Source organism: Aethalodelphis obliquidens, unplaced genomic scaffold (assembly GCF_003676395.1).
Source record: "Aethalodelphis obliquidens isolate GAN/ISIS:26980383/991018 unplaced genomic scaffold, ASM367639v1 scaffold25, whole genome shotgun sequence".
In the NCBI taxonomy this organism is placed as follows: domain Eukaryota; kingdom Metazoa; phylum Chordata; class Mammalia; order Artiodactyla; family Delphinidae; genus Aethalodelphis; species Aethalodelphis obliquidens.
In genome coordinates this window covers 13,576,041-13,593,878 of record NW_020837969.1, presented here as the reverse complement: position 1 = coordinate 13,593,878, position 17,838 = coordinate 13,576,041, and the positions used below count along the sequence as shown (strand labels likewise).

The 17,838-nt window shown below is 35.5% G+C and overlaps 1 protein-coding gene across 6 annotated transcripts; it reads right to left on the bottom strand.

Moving 5' to 3' along the window:
* Positions 1–3,089: 3,089 nt before the first annotated feature.
* On the bottom strand, positions 3,090–17,796 carry CFAP96 (cilia and flagella associated protein 96). Of its 6 annotated transcripts, none has more exons than XM_027122647.1 (8): positions 17,726–17,796; positions 15,319–15,506; positions 13,399–13,618; positions 11,454–11,591; positions 11,278–11,353; positions 9,505–9,684; positions 5,560–5,729; positions 3,090–4,001 (listed from the first exon to the last, which is right to left on the bottom strand). In XM_027122647.1, exons 2-8 carry the CDS (start codon positions 15,416–15,418, stop codon positions 3,953–3,955), a joined length of 933 nt encoding a protein of 310 aa, XP_026978448.1. In that variant the 5' UTR covers positions 15,419–15,506; positions 17,726–17,796; the 3' UTR covers positions 3,090–3,952. The 6 variants fall into 6 exon arrangements, with proteins under 6 accessions (XP_026978448.1, XP_026978447.1, XP_026978451.1 ...); XM_027122646.1 differs by lacking the exon at positions 17,726–17,796 and adding an exon at positions 17,466–17,716; XM_027122650.1 differs by lacking the exon at positions 17,726–17,796 and adding an exon at positions 17,466–17,716 and having other exon boundaries at positions 11,454–11,537.
* Positions 17,797–17,838: the final 42 nt, after the last annotated feature.

Sequence of the window (17,838 nt, the reverse complement as noted above, 5' to 3'; positions counted from 1 at the left end):
TAGGTTGTTTCCATGTCCTGGCTATTGTAATTAGAACTGCAATGAACATTTTGGTACATGACACATTTTGAATTATGGTTTTCTCAGGGTATATGCCCAGTAGTGGGATTGCTGGGTCGTATGTAGTTCTATTTTTAGTTTTTTAAGGAACCTCCATACTGTTCTCCATAGTGGCTGTATCAGTTTACATTCCCACCAACAGTGCAGGAGGGTTCCCTTTTCTCCACACCCTCTCCAGCATTTATTGTTTGTAGATTTTTTGGTGATGGCCATTCTGACCAGTGTGAGATGATATCTCATTGTAGTTTTGATTTGCATTTCTCTAATGATTAATGATGTTGAGCATTCTTTCATGTGTTTGCTGGCAATCTGTATATCTTCTTTGGAGAAATGTCTATTTAGGTCTTCTGTCCATTTTTGGATTGGGTTGTTTGTTTTTTTGATATTGAGCTGCATGAGCTGCTTGTAAATTTTGGAGATGAATCCTCTGTCAGTTGCTTCATTTGCAAATATTTTCTCCCATTCTGAGGGTTGTCTTCTCATCTTGTTTATGTAGCTTTGGTTTTTTATTATGTATTGATCTCAGTTTTGAGTAATAATTGGGAAGTTAGCAAAACAATGAAAGGCATAGGGTATTCCAGGAAAGGAAAAGCATGTGAGCCATCATAATAGCTCAAAACAACATGTCACTTTCAAGGAATTACAAATAATTCAAGGTGAAGGGGAAATATGATTAAATATGGCCATGATAGTATTTATTCATTCAATCAACAAATATTTACTGAGTGCCTACAAAAAGTGTCAAGCGCTATGCTAGGTGCTAATAACCATAAACAAAATAGATACGGTTTTACAGTACTTATAATATCACAGAAGATGGCAGGCTAATAAATATTATAAATGTGAAGTTAGAAGGTGTTATTTGAATACTTAACAAGGGGACCTAACCTCATCTCAAAGATCAGGAAGGCCTTACTTAAGGAAGAAACATTTTTAGAAGAGATCTGAAAGTCTACAAATTGGAGTTAGTAAAGTAAGAAGATGATGGATGGTGGGAAAAATTCCAAGCTATAGAAAGTAGATAAATCCCTCCCAGGCAAGGGACAGCATGTCTGTCATCATAAAAAGTGAAATAAATCTACCCTAGGTAGAATGAAAAGAGCAAAGAAGAGTAACAAGAAATAAAGGAAAAGAAATGAGTCAAGTCTCGAAGAGCCTTTTAACCCTGATATAGATTTTGCCTTTATCTTAAGGATAATGGGAATCCACTAAAGAGTTTTTAACTTAGTGAAGTAGTGATTGGATGGTAAAGGGAGATGATTTCTGAATAATTTCAAGATTTGTTTTAAGTTATATGATATTTGGAAGCACAATTTACCGAGAGGGAATAATTAATGAGGAGCTAATTTAAGAGGTAAAAATGATAGATTTCATTTTGGAAGCATTACATTTGAGCTCTCTAGGAGATCATTTTAAAAAGAGAAAAGATGTCTTGTAGGCAGTTATAAATAGAACTCTGATTCAGGATAATGTTGTAAGCTGGAGATATGGTTTAAAGCTTAATTAAATTGCTCCAATTTACCCAGCTAGTCATAGGTTGAGCCTGGCTTATTATTAATACACAGTCCACAATATTAACATACAAGAGGAGCAAGCAATCTCTGAAGAAGCAGGGTAAGGTTTCCAAAAATACACTATGCTACTGCTTAACATTCCCTCCACTTCCTGTTGGAGCTTCTTATTGATCTAAGTCTCTCTCAAAGTTAAGCATTTCTTCCATGATCAGGTTAACATCCTTAATCTTTGTTTCAACTTTGAGCCTTAAATAGGTGTGGTTGGATGGTTCATAACAGAGATTAACAACTACTAAGCAAGCATATTATTGCTTCCATTATTCTCTGAAGGTGGATGCAGAAAACCACTCAAGTCATACAGGCATCCTAATGGGCAGTAGATAACTACACGCCTGAGTTGTCAAGAGACAGGACACCGGTGTCCATTAATGTTAACTCTTCACATCTGACTCTGGGGAAAAAGGTTGTTTCACAGGAAACCACCTAATGTTGTACTGTATTGTTTTATTTTCAAAACTAAAAGGAGAGAGACACTAGTTGTAAGAAAACAATGGGCATCGTAAATAGTTTGTGCCCCTCAAATCAAATTTGTATGTGTGTGTTCCTCTATTTCTGATCATTTCAAAAATCTTAACTTTTCTATAGGCTTCACTATTCCTATTACTGGTTTCTCTATTTGACACAATATATTTATGTAAACTCTAGATAAGCTCTGTCAACTGTCACACTGCTTCTTACACCCTTCAGGAGGCATTAGATGAGTATTTGCATCTATGAATTAATTATATGAAGTGTGCATTGTTATGAGAGGCACATTAATAAATAGCTAACAAAAGGCAGAGGTGAAAATGAGCAATTATTTAGATTTTAATAAAATCTGAATATATAAACCTCTTCCTCAAAATAATGCATATACTTATATAAGGCTTGTTTGGTAACATTTATCAATATGCAACTAAATGAGTTTTTATTCAGTTTTGTCCACCTGGCAAAACCTTTGCTATTCTGAAGACAAATGTATTCTCCATTGAGTCTCATTATACCCCTGACAATGTCTTCAAGATCTTCATTCCGTACTGTCCTTTGGATAGGAAACAAAATTTTTAAATATTTTAGAAAATTTTTTAAGTCTTCTTTAAAAATCTTTTAAAAAATAGTTTCTTTTAGAAAAAAGTAAACAGTTATGAGGCATGGAAATAAAAATAGATTTTTGACAACATTAAAAATTCTCTGTACCATCTGCAATCCCTTTAAAAGCCAGATGTGGATCTGGATTGACATGGTTTCCCCCCACTGAAAAAAAAGTGGATCCAGAAGGAGACTACTGCCACCCCTATATATTATATATTCTGGTTTTCAGCTCTGACAGGTCTAGAATGGCAGAGAGACAAGTACTAAGAAAAAAACATGGATCAAAAATAATTCCCGCAATACATTATATTAATAGATACAGTAAATTTCTCTTTTTAAATACCACCGCCACCCCGCCCCAACAGAATGAGGACTATTGAGAGAGACCTATGAATTACAGTAATGTATTTAAATCATATCTTTTAAGAACAAATATTTTTTAAGTGGTAGGATGAGTGAAGAGAAAGGAGAGGGTAAGACCTAGAGAGGCAGGTACGAGAGAGGCAGCTCTAAGCAGCTACCGAGGAGCGTGAGAGGACACCACAGACCAACTGCACCTATCTTTTGAAACCTGGCCATTTCTTGTAAGACACTGAACTTAAAGTACATCCCCACTCTCCCTTCCCCCTGTTCATCCTGAGGCTGCCATTGGCTGATCTGATGCTCTACATAGGCCACAAATAGAAGGCACGATACCACATAAATTGAGCTATCTGCCTCACTATATAATGTGTGTATACATGAATCTATGCAATATGACTGGATCAATACTTCTCTTTGATGTTAAGAATGCTTTAACGGGCTATGACACTAGGATAACTATCAACTCAACCTTCAAATACCTCCAAGAAGGAACAGCAAATTAAGAATTCACTGTGCATGTTCTACCCCTCCAGCCCCCATTTCCACCCCTACCCTCCAACCCTGCAATTTTTTAACGTTAGGAGCAAAATATTTCAAATGACAGACTACACTTCAAGATTTTATAACATTTCTAAACATTCCTAAACATCTCCTCAGAAACACAGGTCTAAACACAGATCAGCAAGCACATGTTAAATTATTAACAAATACTATTTATTATGTAATAGTACTAAAAGATGGAAGAGTATTAGAGTCACAGCCCTAAATTTCTTTTAAATGCTTGAGCTATTTGTTCCACAATATCTTATATTTTTTCAAGTAATGAGCACTTGATAATGAATTTTTGGTAGTCAGGACTTATAAGGCTACTTGTCTTCCAGATGCTAATAGGACTGTACTGAAGCAGTCTTGTAGTTCTTCATATTTAGTGCCCTAAAATTGAAAAATAAATGCACATTTAATTTTATAGGTGCAGGTAATACATCTGTTTATTCTTGTAAAAACATTTTGCAATAAAAAATTACCAATCCAAAACCAAATTTTCTCACCAAATAAAAAGTTTCACTTTATATGTCAGATATACTTTTAAAATGTAATTTAAGAGGGAATAACTGGTTTATGATACCAATTTTAAATGCTATTGCCCAAAGGTTTATTAGTTTTTAAATTAGGATAAAAGAAGCTAAAACTTGATTTAGGATAATATTTGTGATCATGTAAAAAAAAGAGGGATTGAATAAACTCAAAATTACTCAACAAAAGATAAACTGCTGATTTTCCAAAAGAACAATCAGCGACTTTTTTCTTTACTCTGCTCTAAACATACATGCTAGGGCATCATAGAGCTTTCTTGGATCTGTCCTCTGGATAGCCAGAAAACCTGAAACCACCCTGCACCAAAAAAATTCCATCTATTTGAGGGTCAGTGTTGTGAGGAAAATTCCAATCTTACTGTCAGTTCTATTGTATAACTAAAGTTGGCCAGAGTACTGATAGGTAACTTGCCAAAGGATAAAGGTCCAAACACATGGAAAAAAGGCTTCATACCTTTGTTTCCCAGACCGATTGTCTACCAACTAGCCTGCAAAGAATATTATTCCTACAGACAACAAATTACATAAATAATGAAGGGCAGGTCTTTTGTGATATAATAATCATGTTGGTTATTACAATCACTGTCCGCAAGTGATCAAGATGTACTACTGTTTTTACAAAAGGAAAGAATGTGAATTTGATGTCCTTTACCTAATCCACTGTATGATTACACTGAAGTTAGAAATATGTAAGTTAGTTAAATTGGCATTAAAAGTTTTCCAATGAATAGGTGGAAAGGTAATCAAATGAATTCTTCAGTTATTTATGATCTTGCACACACACCAAAAGAATGATGGATTGTCCCATTCTAAATTACACTCTGAACTTGTAAGAACTTCTTTTCAGTTTTGAGAGTGCTCAAAATCTAGGTAAAATTGAAGTTCCATGATACATTAATAATATATATATACTTTTCCTCGAAGCATTTTTAATTAATCGGAATATTTCCTGCTTTCATAGGTTATTTGAAAGTTAAGAACACAATAAGTGTCATTAGGATTCTACACAATTACTGAGAGCCTGGGGCCCACAGAGAGATAATAATTTAACAAGGGTCAAAAGACTGAGAAACAGACAATGTTAACATGTACTGCTAACTGAACTCTATATATCTAAAGTCTCAAATGACTCGAAATAAGGTGCTATATAGATTTGCTTTAAAAGTTATGAACAGAATAGTTTGGTACAGATAAATTAAGCTTTTTGAATTGGGAATTTCAGAAGATGGGAAAGAACTTCTACGGGGGAGGGCAGGTATAAGAAAGAAGCTGAGATTTCTAAAGTCACCCAAATTTGTCATTTTTTAAAGTATGTATAAATAAAAGATATTATTTTGAAGAAATCTAAAAGCTGAAAATAATTTGTCTGGTTTATGGGCTAAATGTAACATTACTACCTTTTGACATTCAAAGTCATTATACTTTCAGTTGGTCTGCTTTTTGGTCCACCTGGTGGATGGAAAACCTTAGCACCTTTGCTGGAAATATGGCTTGTCAATTGAACCCCGTAAGGGTCAGCAGAATGTGAAGGGTAAGAATCAAATGTTCCTGCCTTCATTCCACCAGCCTACAAATAAAAATGAGACAATTTAATGTGGTTTTGTAAAAATGCTTCTAACAAAATTAGATTTGAAGAAGTTCATACATATTTGTGTACTGTACATGGAGTTTGGTTTTACATTTAAAGAAAATTGTCTATACTGTTTAATTCACATATCACCAAAGCGTCTCCCTACCACCAATTCTATGGGGTTAAGACACTGTAATTCCAAAAGTTCTCTATTAAAATGCAAATATTTATAAGAAGGTAATATTCTAAACTGTTGCCAACAGTTAATATTTTAGTGAGAATTTATCAGATCAGGCTATCATCTACATAGGAGGTGAGCCCATTACTGAGGGAATGAGACCTAGGTCACATGTATTCTGATAGAGAAAGGAGTTAGGCCTCAGAACCAGAAGAGGCCAAGGGTAAGGTTTGTCCAACAGGGAGCCTGGCACGACATGAGTTCACTAAATGTCAGTAAATGATGGGGAAGATACTAGAAATAAAAACTTTTTTTTTGATAAAAATAAAGGAAGAGCACATAGAAAAAGAGAGAAGAAAATGTAATCCACAGTCAGTCCTCCGTATCCACAAGTTCTGCATCCTCAGATTCAACCAACCTCAGACTGAAAATATTTAAAGAAAAAGAACTCCAGAAAGTTCCAAAGAGAAAAACTTGAACTTGACATGTGCTTTACATAGCATTTACATTGTATTAGATATTATAAGTGATCTAAAGATGATTTAAAGTATACAGGAGGATGTACAAAGGTTACATGCAAATACTATGCCATTTTATATAAGGGACCTGAGCATCCTCAAATTTTGGTATCCTGAGAGTGGCGGGGGGAGTCCTGAAACCAATTCCCCATGGATACTGTACCATATACTGTACTTTTCTTGTAATCTATTAAGAGAAGTCAATCAAAATATTTTTTGAGCTATACACAAAACAAACAAACATTTGCTTTGACCTTTTAAACTGACTTACTAACAGGATTTTTATCATTATATTATATATGGTCACCAAGAAAACTCTATACAATCACAATAACCCATTTAATTAGGCATCCTTTCTCTTACAGTGTCTAAGTCAGATATACATGAAAAACTTGATTCGTTTGAAAGATATGGTTGTAATTTTTCAAGTTTTCCAGATAGAGACACATGGATTATTTTTAAGAGCAACAAATAATAAGGAATCTTAAGAAAATAAAATTAATTAATTAATTAATTAATGTAAAAGCAAAACAGATGAATTGAAAATGTAAAAATATATATGGTAAATAAACCAACCCACTAGATGATACTTAAAAAATAAATAGGTAAGTCTATATTATAATTAAGATTGAGAAATGGGTGGAAGAAACCTGTACATGTATGGAATATCAAAAACTGTAAGATAGTATTTTTGTACACCTCTATGTTAATAAATTTGAAAATCTGAATGAAATGAATGATTTTCAAAGAAAATATTGTCAAAAGTGACTCAAAAAGAGAGAGACCACCTATGGAAAACAGATGGGCATCATGCAAGAAATTAAGCCCAGAACATTTCCTATGAGAATTCTTTCAAGCTTTCAAGGAACAGATATTTCTGGTGCTATTAAACTCTCACAGAACATAGAAAAAGAAGGAAATCTCCCGATTGTTTTAAGATGCTAGCATCTACTTATATCAAAATAGAACAAGGCATATAAAAATAAAAGTACAGTCACAACCCTTAAAATTTTTGATGTGAAAATACTTAATATTAACAAAATAAAACACAGTGTTACACTTAAAGATTAATACAACACAGTCAAGTGGGCATCATTCCAAGAAATCTATTACTGTTACTCATAACAAGTCAATGGAGAAAAAAAAGATGGTCTAAACAGATTACACCAAAACATTCAGTATAATTCTACATACATTCTTGATTTATTCTTATTTTTGGCATCTATAAAAATGAACACTGGAGGAATTCCCACGATCTCCATTACATATCCAAATATTGGAATGAGCATGACATAAGAGATATAAATATTAGAAAGGAAGGACCAAAATTATTTGCAGATATATAATCATATATCTAAAGATCCAAAGAGAATCAACAGAATACCCATTAGAACATAAGAAACTTTAATTAAGTGGCCAGTTATTTTAAAAAATCAGATGTTTTAATAAGAACAAATAATATAAGAGGATTGATGGGAGAAAAAAGCATTGACCAGGACCTTAAAATAAGTAGGAATAAATATAAGATAGATAAATCTACGTGAAGTAAAATATTAAAATCTACAAGACAAAGGTTTTTGTAAGTATCTTAATTCTAGATCAGAAGATTCAAAATATAAATATGCTAATACAAGCAAAAATCTAAAGATTTAATTTTAGAGCAAAATACCAAAGGTCTTTTTTTCCACAGCACTTTACAAAATAATTCCAAAGTTCTAAATAATAAATATTGGAAAACAGCCATACAACTTTTTTAAAGAGTAAGAAGAGACTAGACCCACCCAATATTAAAATGCAAAAATAATTAAAAGTAGTTTGGTACTGGTAGAAATAAACAGCAATCAAATTACATGAAAATTCAGAAAAAAAATACCTAAAAACTGGGAATTTTGATTTGATAAGGGTGGCATTTCAAAGCAGGGGTGCTAATTATCCTATCGGTGAGATCAGGAACAACTGAATTTTTTCAATATCAGTTTTACATAAATCTAATTTAAGTATAATAAACTGCACCCATTTTAAGTTTACAATTCTATGAGCTTTGACAGATGTATACACGCTTGAAACCACAACAACAGTCAAGGCACAGAACGTGTCCTCCCCACAAAGCTTCCTTCTGCCCTTAAAACTGAATTTTGAAAAAGGTAAAAGCTGGATCATTACCTTGCTCTTTACATCAAAATACATTTCAGTAAAAGAAATCAGGAATGCATATTTTTCTAATACTGCTGGGAAGGAAAGTCATTCTGAGAATGACATAAACTCAGCACAAAGGACTGATAAATTTGACTACATCAAATTATTAAATTTCTGAATAGCACAAAATACTATAACCAAAGTCAAAGATTCACCAGACTAGAAAAATTATTTTCAACACAAATGATAAAACAATATCCTTAATATATGAAAAGATCTTACAAATCAGTATCAAAACGACAAATGTCCTAATAGAACATTCGCAAGGAAAATTAACAAGCAATTCACAGAAGGTAAACAAAAGCATAAACTAAGGTTTACTGTTAGAAGCATTTTCATTTCTATTCACACTTGTTGTAAACCTCAGCAGAAGGGAGACAGTTCATTTTAATCACCACTTCAAAAACTAAAGATGATCTGACTTTTTATGCTTTTGAGAAAAACTATGCCTAAATCTAGAGAGGCACTTAGAAAATTCATTGTAAAGTAAAATACTTTTGAAATGGTTATGAAATGGTTAATAATTATTTCATTATAAGAGCTTCATTATTTCCTATGCTGCAGAGCACAGGCTCTGGACACACAGGCTCAGCGGCCATGGCTCACGGACCCAGCCGCTCTGCGGCATGTGGGATCCTCCCGGACCAGGGCACGAACCCGTGTCCCCTGCGTCAGCAGGTGGACTCTCAACCACTGCGCCACCCGGGAAGCCCTATGCTATCCAGTTTTATGACTTTTCATAATTTCATAAAAATGAGTTTCATGATTCATGGCATGATTATAAACAAGTTTATTATTTACATGGGTAATAAAATGACAGCAAGAGGCAACGTTTCTTTATAATGCTTAATATTTTTTCATTCTAAAATTTTTAACTTACCTTTTTACCAGGAGAAGAGGGCTTAAAAGGGTTTGCAAGTGCTTCTTTCTTCTCTGCTTTTTTAATTGGTGGTAAAGGTTTCTCAAACAAATAAGGATTGGTATCAAAATATTCCCTTGGGTAAAGATTTAATTTGAAAGGTGTCCCTTTAAGTAAACGATGGTGTTCTTCATTCTCTTTCTGTAAATTAAAGAGTTTGAAATTATATAGCAAAAATTACTCAAACTGGAAGTAATGTAGAGTTAATATACCTTTAAATTTTAATATAAATATGTAGATTTTTTAATATATACCGCTGGGTTCACTTTTTTGAAACATTCCTTTGTTATGTTCTATTTTTATGATACAAAAGATATGCTTACTTGTGAACAAGCACAGCTATGATTGTTCATTTTGGATATAAATTTATTTGATGTATAGAGATTTATTTATCACTTGAACAAATCTATATCAACCATCTGGGTGATATAAGGCAGTTAAAAAAAGTCAGTCTCTAGTTCAAACCCTAACTCCTTCCTGCTTTTTAGCATTTCTCAGGGACACTGGGAAAATTACTTTTTTAGTGTCACATTTTCTTTAAGTGTAAATAATGATGATACTATTCCCCCCACCCTTAATGCTCTTCTAAAGATTAAATGAGATTATGGGTTCAAAGTACCTGGCATATGATAGGTCTTCAAAAGAATGTCAGCTTTTACTTCTAAAAATAAGGAATACTTACTTTCTACATTACAACATTTTTATATTACAATATTATTTTAGGAAATCCAGGGACATAAAATTTCTGACTTATAAATAATAAGTTCTAAAAGTAAAAACTCTAAAGAGAGAAAAGTATCCACAAATGTGAATATGCTTCACTGTAAGTCAAATATTGTAGAAAGTGAGTGTAAGAGGCTTATGCCAGTACATCTCAGTTTTTATTTCTGCCATGTAATAAAGTGAGTCGTTTTCTCCCGTCCTTTCACTTTCTCTTCTGTAGGTTTTCATTCTCTACTCTCCACTTCCTCCCTTCTCCCCATCACTCCTCGATCCCATTCATTCACCATAATGGCCTGATCAGCCCAAAAGTACTACCACTACTTTTTTTTTTTTAATAATATCTCCATTGTAAGGATATTTTTTTTAATTAATTAATTTATTTTTTGGCTGTGCTGGGTCTTCGTTTCTGTGCGAGGGCTTTCTCTAGTTGTGGCAAGCGGGGGCCACTGTTCAACGCGGTGCGCAGGCCTCTCACCGTCGCGGCCTCTCTTGTTGCGGAGCACAAGCTCCAGACGCGCAGGCTCAGTAGTTGTCGCTCACAGGCCTAGTTGCTCCGCGGCATGTGGGATCCTCCCAGACCAGGGCTCGAACCCATGTCCCCTGCATTAGCAGGCAGATTCTCAACCACTGCGCCACCAGGGAAGCCCAGTACCACTACTTTTTTAGGCACAATATATTAGGGTGTGGTGGGAACACGGCTAAGGACCAGGATACTTTTAGGACTCTTCTAACCAAAATAGAGCATAGTTGATCAGGCCAACTTAACAGAAGTCTCACAGCTGGTTTGGAGAGATACAGGATAGACGTGGTAAACTATAGCAGGGGTTAAAGCTCATTCTGGGAATCTAATATCAGAAAGGTAAAATTATCACAATTCATAAACATCAATCTGCCATTGCCCAAGTAATACAAATAGATAAAATGAAACAAACCCTAATTAGATCACAAGTGAATTCTCTAAGTCAACCAAATAAGAGAAAGGTTGGAAAAATTTAAAATAGATTCTTTTACCTTGTCATTTAGTTTTGCTGCATCATAGAAATCAGCAGAGTGGGAAAACTGTTTACCTATGGTAACATTTGCATAGCTAAAGAAGGAAAACAATAATGATGATGACTTCAGGGTTCAGAAATTAAATTTTTTTTTAATTCAAAACAAATGATGCAAAAGTATTAAAAAAATCTTACCCATATCCAGTTCCTTTCTTTCCTGGGTTTGTGTACAAATTCTTTCCAGGTGGCTCATATTTTTCTTTGGGTTTTGATTGTGCACTGAAAAATGGGACTGGTCTACCTATTGTTCCATAGTAACTTCCTAATCCACATCTTAAATACAGTTTAACCACAAGAACAAAAAGGAGCAAGTTAAAATAGCAAATTTTGTGTTATACATATTTTACCATAATTTATAAAATATTATTAAAAGGGGAGCAAAATATATGCAATGGAACTGACTTGCCTAACTTTGGTAAGAAAAAGTTTTTTTTTCTTATTTTGTAATCTAATTTGCCCTATTTTTCAAAGTCACAGATTTTGAGATAATATTTTTAATTTTTATGCCTATTTTAAATGCTCTACATAAACAAAACTTGATAATCTCTAGGAAGTTAGAAGTAGAAGAGTTTACATTAATTCAGTTAACTATAACAACAAACAGAATCTTTGTTTTTTTTAAATTATTTATTTTTTATTTAAGTATAGTTGATTTACAATATTATATAAGTTCCAGAGGGTGGGAGAGGCTAAAAAATACAAAACAGTTTAAAGGATAAAATACATATATTACATGAAAAAGAAGTGAAGTAGTGACCCAAAAAATGCACATCTGAATTTATATCTAAGAAGAAAACAAAGAAACCCAAGAAAAAGTAGTAATAATAAAAATAAATAGGGGCTTCCCTCCTGGCGCAGTGGTTAAGAATCCTCCTGCCAATGCAGGGGACACAGGTTCAAGCCCTGGTCCGGAAAGATCCCACATGACGCAGAGCAACTAAGCCTGTGCACCACAGCTACTGAGCCTGCGCTCTAGAGCCCGCGAGCCACAACTACTGAAGCCCACGTGCCACAACTACTGAAGCTCACGTGCCACAACTACTGAGCCCACGTGCCACAACTACTGAAGCCCACACGCCTAGAGCACGCACTCCACAATGAGAAGCCACCGAAATGAGAAGCCCGCGCACCGCAGTGAAGACTAGCCCCCTCTCACCACAACTAGAGAAAGCCTGTGCGCAGCAACAAAGACCTAACACAGCCAAAAATAAATAAATAAAGTAAGTTTAAAAATAAATAATTCAAACCTCTCAAAAGTGTGAAAAGGTGGAAAAAGATAAACTATAATAACAGAAGACATTCTCCACTCTTAACAAAAACGTAATAATTTAACTTTGAAGACCGCAACTTTACTAATCTCAAAACCATAAATAAGCCCCAAATTATTTTTCAACCAATCCTCGTCTGTCATAAACTCTAGATTGAGAGTCAACGTTATTGAGTGTGAATTAACATCATATTATAAAGCTCAGCTATATTATATGATATCACATAGACTACATGATCTTAAGTATTTAAAGGTTAAAGAAAAAAAGAATCTCACATTGACAATTTTCACAACTTAAATATTGTTAAACCCCATACATGTATTTTCATGCATGATTTTTAAATAACGTATCTTTGATAAATTATCCTCTTTATCCAAAAAAGATTTCTCCTAATTTCACATTTTGTATTTACACTTTTCTTAAAGTTTTAAAAAGCAGATAAAATAGTCAAGGGCACAGACATGATGACCCAAGGCAATTTTCTTCCTAATCTGACTATTGCAAGGTTTTCAACTAAACTTATTTTCATTATTTAGTTGAATTCATTAGTATAAACTGATAGAGAATAGTGACAGAGATAACCAAAAATTTAATGTGATAATGAGAATCTACTTAATCAAAATTACCTGTCAACCTAAATCATCCAATATAATTGTCTTCATCTAAGACAAACTTAACCTAAGAATCATATTTTAAAAAATGAATCATACATAAGTAAGTCCTACGGAAAAACCAAAACTTAATTTAGGATGGAGGAGAGAGAGATATGCAGGAGATATATCAATATTTAAGACTTTTCCCCAAATACTTACGGCTTCTTATCTCCATCACTAGGAAGGAACGCTTTGCCTAGATTTTTTTTGGCTTCTTCCATCATATGCCGTCTCCTCACTTGATTCAGGTTTACGTAGCCTTCACCTTCAAAAATCCTTACAAAATGGGGATCAAAATAACCTGCCTGGAGATTTGACATCTCTTTGGATCCCCCAGGTAGCATCTGTCTATTTTTGCTTGCAGCTTCATTAAACGGTCCTTTAAAAATAAATTAGGAATATCACAATTTTGAGCTCACTAGTAATTAAAGGACATGAAAAATGACTGAAAAGTTTCAAAACGTGATTTGGACCAGTGAGTTTTGAGCTCTTAAACACTATTTCAAAACATTTACTGAAAGGTCTGTGTCAAAGGCTATACTGACAATAAGAACTAAGAGGCTTCCATTAAAACATTTTAATAATTAGATTGAGGTCCTGTTAAACTCTGAATCTGAGAGCTGGAAGACACCTTAGGTCACTGAATCCAATGCTTCCCCATCTATACACTACGGAACACTGTGTAAGAATATGCTAGGAAACTATTTGTGTCAGATGTCAATAAGCATATGTGTGTGTGTGTGTGTGTGTGTGTGTGTGTGTGTGTGTGTGTGTGTGTGTGTGTGTGTGTCAGTGTGTATTTTTAGGCTGGAGGGAAAGGGTATTTCATACTCAAACTGAAACAATTCCCCTCCTGGGTATATACTCTAGACACATGAGTGCCTATATCCACTAAAAGATGTAAACAAGAATGTTCACAGCAGCTTTATTCATAACAATCAAAAACCACAAACAGGGCTTCCTTGGTGGCGCAGTGGTTGAGTCTGCCTGCTGATGCAGGGGATGCGGGTTCGTGCCCCAGCCCGGGAGGATCCCACATGCCGCGGAGCGGCTGGGCCCGTGAGCCATGACCACTGGGCCTGCGCGTCCGGAGCCTGTGCTCCGCAACGGGAGAGGCCACAACAGTGAGAGGCCTGCGTACCACAAAAAAAACAAAAAAACCCACAAACAACTCAAATGTCCATCAACAGAGGAACAGATAAATAAATTGTGGTATACAGTGAAGTACTAGTAGCCCAATAATTTTTAAAAGGCTGGTTTTATGAATATTTAAAACTTCTTTTGTAATTTGCATCTAGGAGAACTCAACTTGTAAAGTCCTTCCATAATGTGAAAGAATTTTTTGAAGTGCAAATAACCATTAATTCAATTGGTTATCTAAATGTGAATTTGTATCACTGATTTTTCTTTAACTTAGGTTTCTGAAATGATAATATATTCACATGGTTCCAAATTCAATAGTATAAATATTTTTACAATAAATTTTCCTTCCACATTCCGTCACCCGGTTCCTTTCCCACAGGCACCCATGATAGTAATTTTGTTTTCCAGAGAATGTTTAGGCATGTTCCAGTAAATATTTTCATATTTATCCTTTTCCATTTTCAATGTTTAGCATACCACATACATTATTAAATAAAAAGGCAAGGTACAGAATAGTGTATCTTGGAGATGTTTCATATCAGTGTATTCTTTCTTATTGTTTTATTTATGACTCTTCTAAAAATCCCTCAGCTATTCATTTAGCATTTCATTTTTCAAGAAAGTGATCATGGATGGCCTTTTCAGATGCAAATGTTAATGCTGTCTACATAGCAGAGTGTCCCATCTAAGGGAACAAAAAAAGCTAAAAACAAAATATTCTGGGAGAAAACTGCCATGCACCTTGGAAAGAAATAAAATTACCTATGAGGAGAATATATGAAGGTAGGGTAGCCCAATAAAATGAGCTTCCTGCTCTTATAAAATTAAGACCATAAAATATAGACCATTAAAAAATATCATTTAACAAACGTTAAAGCCAAAATTTTATACAGAAAACATCACTCTTAGGCTGTAAAGGAAACCAAATATACTTACGATTAAATTGTGGCACATATTTATCACCAACAGTAACATATCCCATCTCACTGAAGAGCCCAATCCTCTCCATATCTGTTTTCCCTCCTTCCACAGGCATGGTTGCTTTTTGTGGTGGTGTGCTCTATATAGGTAACTTCAATGGGTCGCTGAGGGCTACTTCTTCTATAGCAAAATCCTACTCTACACTGAAAAATACAGGGGAAAAGTTTAGGGAAAAGGTGATTACTAAATTTCAGTCCAAGTTACTTGCAGTCTGAGAGTTAACATGCATATCGTTACATCATAAAACAACAGTCTCAAACCATGTGGGGAAAGAATCTACTTTGTGGGGCTGAGGGGGAATAATGGGGATTCAAAATTATCACCACAAACCCTCCCCTTGACTGTCCAGGTGAAGTATCCATAAATTACAAAGAAATGTGTATCTGTTGCACTGCCATTCATCTGTCGTAGATAATAAAATTATTACTGTACAGTGTGGTATAAATACTGTGTAAACAACATCCTTCTTTTGAGAAGTTCAAAGATCTTAATTACGTAAGGCAGTCATTTTCAGTTTAAATCATTTTATGTAAACATATTGCATTGTCCCTTGTATTAAAAATTATAACTTACTTTTTCAGAATGCACCACACACATAGGTATTACCCTATAGTTCTTGAATTCTTTCAAGTTTAACTGTATATAAGAAATGTGCCACCTGGTGAAATTAGTTCACAAAGGGGTTGGGAAGAGAGGACAACTGTCTAGGCAAGATAAAAACAAAGAACAGCAAAACAAAAATCCACAATGAATTCAGATACTACAACTATGAGTTTTCTTTTGAAATATCACTCTAAATATGCAACTACTTATTTGGATTTTTTTTTAATTAGACATATTCTAAAAAGTAAGACCAAAGAGCTAAGAATACTGGCTTCCATTTCACTGTAATATTTTTGAAGCACCAACTAGATCTAGGCACTGGACGTACATTAGTGAACAAAACAAACATTGGCTTATGCTTCCCAGCTTTTAATCCAAGGTAAGAAACTTTTGCCTTGAATTTAGAGCAAGCTGTTTCAGCGACACTAAACAGGATTGCCTATTTGAAACTGTGGCTCATCCTTCCCTCCCCCACATCCCACCTCTTCCTCTGATCAGGTATGCTTTAAAACTAAAAGTCAGTTAGCTGGAGTGTGCTGATTCGATTTGTTTCATATTTCAAAGCTCCATCTTCACTGCCCAACCTCAAAGGCTTCTTGTGCTGCTACAGGGGGCTCAAATCCTTTAAATGGCTCACAAGGCCACTATCACCCTCATTTGTCACCAGTGGAAGGCCCCCTCCCTGGCACCCGAGCTCTAATTGTCTTCTTTCAGTTCTCAAGTCCAGCTCTCTCCAACCACAGGACCCTAACACATGCTGTTTCACTTTAGGCAGGTATTTCACTGCCCTGACCCCTTTTGTTGCCCAATTAATACCGATCCTTCTGACTGTTTAGCTCATTCCTCACTTCTAACATAGCGCCATGCATTTCTCTTTCCAAGCCCTCATCATGGTTATCTAGTGGGCTATTTTACATTCACCGTGTAGGGATCCTTTAATTAACAGCTGTTTTCCCCCACTAAACTGGGGACTCCGGGAAGGCAGGAACCGTGGTGTTAGTCTGGTACTTCCTTACCAGTGTTTGGCACACGACAAAGTGATCCACAGAGGGAAGAAAGGAAAGGGAACGAAAAGGAGGGGGAGATAAGAAAAGGAGGGGGAGACACGGAAAGGAGTTATTGCCTTGAATTTTTCCACTACTTAACTCTTCTTGAGCAGCATTTACAGAACCACTCATTCATTTATTTAACGTTTTGCAAACCCCTCCTCTGAGTAGGGTTCGCTGGTACAAGTTAGGAAAACTGTGATTTTAAAAGGCATAGGTCCTGCCCGTAGGGAGCTTACACTCTAGTAAACAAGACATAATTAAATATAACACAGTGGAACAGTGCAAGTTCCCTTCGAAAGGTAGGGATAAAGAGACGGGGGTGGGGGTGGGGGTGTGGGGAGGAGGATGGGGTGTGAAGGAGGGGCAGAAAACTGGCTGAGGTGATGAGGAAAATGATGTCCCATTAGGGAAACGGAGGTTCAGAGTATGTAGGTATCTAAAGGACAACACCTGACGTCTGCGAGGACCAAGTCTCCTCTGAGAAGGTCACGAGCCAGCCCCGCAAGAGCGCTTCCCGCCCTGGACGTCGCTACGAGGCTGCTCCGCACGCTCCGCTCGCCTCAGGGTTTATTGTGGCGCGTTACCCCAGCTACGGAAGAATCCATTCCAAGAACTAACCCTACGGAAGGATACGTGGAGGGTTCGAATCCGCATCAAGAAAGACTTAAGAGTGTCTGCGGAAAACGAATGACGCAGTCAACAGAATTTACCGAAAAGGAGACTTCTGCTTCCCGCCCCATTATCCATCCGCGAGATGTGGCGTGGTGGTACGCCCCGTGACGTACGTTGCAGGGCATGTTGGGAATTATAGTCGGTCTTCCCA

Coding starts and splice junctions, on each gene's coding strand:
- CFAP96 (XM_027122647.1), bottom strand. CDS start 15,418: ATGCCTGTGGAAGGAGGGAAAACAGATATGGAGAGGATTGGGCTCTTC. Junction 5,730..9,504: donor CCTCTTCTCCTGGTAAAAAG/GTAAGTTAAAAA, acceptor TTTTATTTGTAG/GCTGGTGGAATGAAGGCAGG. Junction 4,002..5,559: donor ATGACTTTGAATGTCAAAAG/GTAGTAATGTTA, acceptor TTTCAATTTTAG/GGCACTAAATATGAAGAACT.